The sequence below is a fragment of the Phacochoerus africanus genome, chromosome 2 (genome assembly GCF_016906955.1).
Source record: "Phacochoerus africanus isolate WHEZ1 chromosome 2, ROS_Pafr_v1, whole genome shotgun sequence".
Taxonomy (NCBI): Eukaryota; Metazoa; Chordata; class Mammalia; order Artiodactyla; family Suidae; genus Phacochoerus; species Phacochoerus africanus.
Genome location: NC_062545.1, coordinates 239,047,099 through 239,053,098, shown reverse-complemented (window position 1 = coordinate 239,053,098; position 6,000 = coordinate 239,047,099). Strand labels below are relative to the sequence as shown.

Sequence of the window (6,000 nt, the reverse complement as noted above, 5' to 3'; positions counted from 1 at the left end):
TAATTTTTCGAGTGGAAAATAAATCATCAGGTAGAATTATGTATCAAAAACAGGAAAGTAGGTGTTCCTGTCATGGAGCAGTGGAAACAAATTTGACTAGGAACCATGAGGTTTCGGGTTCGATCCCTGGCCTCGCTCAATGGGTTGAGGATCCGGCGTTGCCAGTGAGCTGTGGTGTAGGTCGCAACGTGGCTTGGATCTGGCATTGCTGTGGCTATGGCGTAGCTTGGCAGCTGTAGCTCCAATCAGACCCCTAGCCTGGGAACCTCCATATGTCGCGGGTGTGGCCCCAAAAAGACAAAAGACAAGACAGAAAAACAGGAAAGTAATGAAAGTTCTTCTGTGGCCTATGGGCTAAAGACTTCATAGCTATGACTCAGGTTCCATCCCATTTGGGAGGGGTGGCCAAAAATAAGACCCAAACAGGAAAGTATCGCTCAGACGCTGCCTGTCCTCCTACTTTGAAAAGCTACTGGCCAGGAGTACAGGAAGAATTTCGAGTCACTTTTTTTTTTTTTTTCCTTCCCTTTCAGAGAGGCGGGGCTCAAGATTGAGCCTGGAATTCAGATGTCTGTTAAGAACTGCTCTGTGGCAGTAAAACCAAGAGAACAAAGAACTGCCCTGCTCATTGATTCAAACACCACAAGATACAGAGCTTATGCTACAGAGCTTGGGCTACAGGATGGTCAGTGTATATCCTCACCACGGGCAGTGCTTTCTAGGCCCTCATGTAAGTAACTTGGCAGAGTGTATAGACCTTTATCATTGAAACTGTAATCAGCAAAAAAGGAGAAATTGACAAGAAGGAAAAGTTGGGGTTCAAGGTCTATCACATCTGCCTTTTTTTTCCTAATGTCTTTTTTTTTTTTTTTCTGTTGCTAAATCCTTGTCATTTTCTGGTTGCTCTTCATTTCTTAGTGCCTGCTGTAACTCAGGGTCTCTTAACTCAGGGTCTCTTAGCAATTATAACCTGAAAGTGGAAAAAGAACCCTTTCTTTCAGCTTCTCTGGTGCTTTCATCCTCTAAAGAGGGCAATTGTTACTTTTTGAATCTTCTGCTTCATAAATGCAGCTTATTTCCAGAGGTGCCATATTTAATGTAACTATTTTTCTTTGTGTCCTGTGCTTTGGAAGCGTGGTATATAGTGCTTGTAGTACTTTTTCTCCCAGCTGTCACCTATTGAATGACCACACTGGAGTGCATTTATTTTGAGTTTATTAGTATTTGAGACAAATCAAGTGCAAATTACCATGTTTATCAATATAAATATATGTCATATAGTGTGCTATATTATAACATAGTGGAGTTAGCCTAAAATTTTTATTGAGGCATGAGGATATCCAGACGTTTTAGGAAATCACATTTCAGTTTGATGATTTTTTAAAAAATAGGTCTATCTATTCAATTGAAAGATCATTTATAGTTAAAGAAATGGCTTACAAGCATTTTTCAATCAAATGATGGCATTTATGCCATCACTTTTCAATACAAGCTACTTCTAGTTATATCACTAATGCCTAATTTCAATTTGCCTTCTTCAATGAGATTTTCTTGTTTTTATTATTTAGTAGCTCTTGCACTCATTTTAAATTCAAGATGAGATTTTCTGAGCTTCTGGCTGGAACGTCTTAGTTTTTTTTTCCCCCTCTCATGTCTTCCCTGAAATGTAAGAAATTGTTGTCTCTGGTTACAAAGGTAATAGTTGCTCTGATTCCTACTTTTCAAGTGACTGATTTTTTAAAAATCATCCTGAAATGACTCTTTGCCTAACATTTGGTGGTTCTACAATCACATCAGCTCTGAAATACTCCCCGTGTCCTTAATATAACTGTCCAAAGTACTCTCCCACTTAATAATCCAACTGTATTTTCCAATATTTCTCATCCCTCCGGGCTAGTCTCACTCCCTTCTTATTACCTTCAGTCACACCATGTGCTCATCTAGGAAAAATGCTTGTTTAAAATGTAAAATAGGTAGAATTTCATAGCAGCCTGAATTAGAGAAAGGAGGAGAAGTCAGGGGTGGCCCTCAAATGACTGGGAGGGTGAGAAAAACATCCCTGAGAATAAGAACGGAGAAAGCCCAGGTTTATGGGGAAGAGGAAAACTTCATTGTGGCAAGTTGCCTTAAAGTGCCCATGGAAAATATCTGATTAAAAGTGTCCTAAAAAGAAGCCAGAGGAGTTCCGTTGTGCATGTTCAGTGGTGAATGAACAACTAGCAACCATGAGGATGTGGGTTCGATCCCTGGCTTGCTCAGTGGGTTAAGGATCTGGCGTTGCCGTGAGCTGTGGTGTAGGCTGCAGATGCGGCTCAGATCCCGAGTTGTTGTGGCTCTGGTGTAGGCTGGCGACTACAGCTCTAATTAGACCCCTAGCCTGGGAACCTCCATATACTGTGGGTACTGCCCTGAAAAGACAAAAGACAAATAAATAAATAAGTAAATAAATAAATAAAAAGAAGTTGGATATTTGATATGGACTGAGCAGACTGGGCTAGGCTTTCAGATTTAGCAATGATGTTGCTGGTTGTTTGGCAAGCCTGGCAAGTGGATGAGGTCACATTAGGTGTAATCTAAAATGAGATGAAGGAAGGCTAAATAGGGGATCCTAGGAAACTTAACTTTTTTTTTTTTTTAATGGTCCCACCCACGGCATATGGAGAGGTTCCCAGGCCAGAGATGGAATCTGAAACACAGCTGCAACCTATGCTGCAGCTGCAGTAATGCTGGATCGTTTAACCCACTGCACTGGGCTAGGGATCGAGCCTGCCCCTCCGCAGCCACCCGAGCCACTGTGGTGGGATTTTTAACCTACTGCGCCACAGCAGAAACTCTGGAAACATTAACTTTTAAGTAGCGGGGCTGAGGAAGTATAGCAGCCAGGGAGGTTGAGGTAGGTGGGAAATTGGGAGCTGTCATGAAGCCCCGGAAGAAGAAAGTTTTAAGAATATAGCTGTGACCAAAAGTGTAAAGAAGGGGTTAAGAGATCAAAGTGGGAGGGCAGAAAAGATTATGTGCATGGGCAGGCAGTTGGATAAAGTGAGTTGGAAAGGAAGGAACGTGGCCAGGAAACACCCCTGAAATCCAGGGACTGTGATGCAATAAAGTACAGTCCCTGGATTTCCACAGAACTTTACTCCCTATGAAATTAAATTGTATAGTCCTAGAGTCTGATTGTCTAAAACTTTGATAACTACTATATGTAACATATTATAAAAAGAGTTCTAAAGTGGCCAAGAGTGAAAATATAACAAACTGGGAGACAAGAGCTTTGGAAAAATCTAGTGAAACAGGTAGGACAAGGAAAGCAGTTGGGTGTGTTGGGCTAAGGATGAGTGGGGTATATTTCCAAACAGATACCCATTGGAGACCCCACTGTGATGCAGTGGGTTAAGAATCCAACTATTAATGGTTCAGGTCACTGTGGAGGCTTGGGTTAGATCCCCAGTCCTGGTGCAGTGGGTTAAAAGCATCTAGTGTTGCCGCAGCTGTGGCTCAGATCCAGTCCCTGGCCCAGGACCTTCCAAATGTTGCAGGTGTGGCCATAACAAAACAAAGCAAACATTGTATTGAGTTATGCCTCTCACAAGTCTGTCCCTCCAACCCACATCTTTCTCCAGGTCCTCAATCTTATGAAAATGTCCTTTGGGGACTAAAATTTCAACAACATATCCAAATCAGATCTTTTCTTCTGGCTTACCCCAGCCCACCACCAACCCACTTCTCTATTTCAGGAAATGGCAGGACCAGCCAGCCCATTATCTGAAGTGGAAACCTCCATCATTCATCCACTCTGTCCTCATCTCCTTGGTCTCATCTCATCTCTGCCATCATGTTCTGAACTTTCTCCACATTTTCTTCCTTCCTTCCTTCCTTCCTTCCTTCCTTCCTTCCTTTCTTTCTTTCCTTCCTTCCTTCCTTCCTTCCTTCCTTCCTTCCTTCCTTCCTTCCTTCCTTCCTTCTTCTTTCTTTCTTTCTTTCTTTCTTTCTTTCTTTCTTTCTTTCTTTCTTTCTTTCTTTCTTTCTTTCCTTCCTTCCTTCCTTCCTTCCTTCCTTCCTTCCTTCCTTCCTTCCTTCCTTCCTGTCTGTCTGTCTCTCTTTTTAGGGCCGCACCTGTGGCATATGGAGGTTCCCAGGCTAGGGGTCGAATTGAAGTACAGCTGCCAGCCTACACCACAGCCACAGCAACATGGGATCCTTAACCCACTGAGCGAGGCCATGGATCAAACCTGCAACCTCATAGTTCCTAGTCGTGTTCGTTTCTGCTGCGCCACGACAGGAACTCCGTCTCCACATTTTCTTGATTCCATCCTCTTGCTTTTCATTCCCACCACCACCACTGGCTTATTCAGGTCCTGAAATACTCCTTATCCGTCTACCTTCTTGTAGTCGTTTCTCCTCTTCCCGGTCCATTTCCCACAACTCTGATGAAGCATATCGGATCCTGTCCCTCTGCTGAATACAAAATCTCCCAAGGAGCTCCTGCCATGGTGCAATGGGATAGGCCAAATCTTGGGAGCACTGGGACGCACGCAGGTTCAATCCTCAGCCCAGCACAGTGGGTTAAGGGGTCTGGCATTGCTGCTGCTGTGGCTTAAGTCAGGACTGCAGCTCAGATTGGATGCCTGGCCTGGGAGCTCCATGTGCCTCGGCGCAGCCAATAATGAAAAAAAAAAACAAAAAACAAAAACCCTCCCAATTCCAGTGATGAGAAAGGGAGTCTGACCTCCCTAGCATGACATCATGCAAAGCCCCTGCTGACTCAGCTTTGCCCCACATCTGAATGGCATTTCGGTGACTTTCTGCCTCCACACTCCTATCTTATCGCACCACTAAGTTTCTCCTTGATCTGCAGCTCATCGAGCTCTTTTACACTTGATTCACTGTAAAGATGGAGCAATAGTGCTGTGCTGCTAAGATCATAAGCTTGGGTATTGGAGGAGGATAGATGGGAGAAGTTGATTATAAATGATATGGAGCAGCCCTAGAGACAAAAATAGGGGTGGCAGTGACTCTTTGATAAGAAATGTGATCTTCCCCCATTGGACTCTGTCTTTATTAGACTGTATCTCGTAAATAAATCATAATTCAAGGGAGACAAGTATATCCAACAGAGCTAATTTGGCAGAATTTATGATCTGATGAGAAACCTAAGACAAATAAAATGAGGTAATTAATTTGACTGATTTTCTTGGGTTCATAATAAAACAACAGATTCATGGCTTGACACCCACCTCCATACCTTCAAACATACCAGGTAATTAATAGTAAGTGTGACAGGTGTCACCAAGACAAGTCCTACAGGAATTTAGAGGAGAAAGGGATTGTCTGGGGACAGGGTGTTTAGTTTAGGTTTCACCAGAGAAGTAGGACTTGAAACCCAAGGAGGGTGAGCATGGCAGGAGGAATGCTGTAATTGACAGGGAAGGACACAAACAGAGGCAGAGGAGGATGTGTCCAGGACAGAAGGGCCTGGGTAGGGGAATAATGTTGGCAAGGATCAGAAGAAGTCAGGGCGTGATTGCGGGGGGACCCTTTAATGACAAGCTTGATCCCCTAGGCATACTTTACCTAGCAAGGAATGGAAGCCACTGAAGTTTTCCTTAAACAAAAAAATGACTTAAACCAATCTTCTTCTTTTTTTTTTTTTTGGCCATGCCCATGGCATTGAAAGTTCTTAGGCCAGCAGCACAGCAGTGACCCGTTGTCAAGCTGTGGTGTGGGTTGCAGACGCGGCTCAGATCCTGCGTTGCTGTGGCTGTGGCTGTGGCTGTGGCTGTGGCTATGACATGGGGCAGCAGCTGTAGCTCCAATTTGACCCCTGGCCTGGGAACTTCCACATGCTGTGGGTGTGGCCCTGAAAAGCAGAAGAAAAGAAAAAAAAAAAAAGAAGAAGAAGAAGATGATGAAGAAGAAGAAGCCCCACTGCAATATTTCAAAGGAATGTCCATGTGGGCCCCCACTTTCATTCTTGGCTGGATGTTGACAATTATCTGTAGG

At 43.7% G+C, this 6,000-nt stretch overlaps 1 protein-coding gene across 2 annotated transcripts in view; it reads left to right on the top strand.

The window, feature by feature from the left end:
* The first annotated feature begins 607 nt into the window (after positions 1 to 607).
* Positions 608 to 6,000, top strand: part of GNE (glucosamine (UDP-N-acetyl)-2-epimerase/N-acetylmannosamine kinase) — a 67,687-nt gene continuing 62,294 nt past the window's right edge. Inside the window, exon 1 of one of the 2 annotated variants that reach the window (XR_007133252.1) lies at positions 608 to 730. Coding sequence is in view for 1 of the 2 variants with exons in the window: in XM_047767916.1 (XP_047623872.1) it covers positions 659 to 730 (72 nt within the window). In the remaining variant the exon portion in view is untranslated. The remainder of the gene's footprint in view (positions 731 to 6,000) is intronic. The other variant, XM_047767916.1, reaches the window with a different exon arrangement.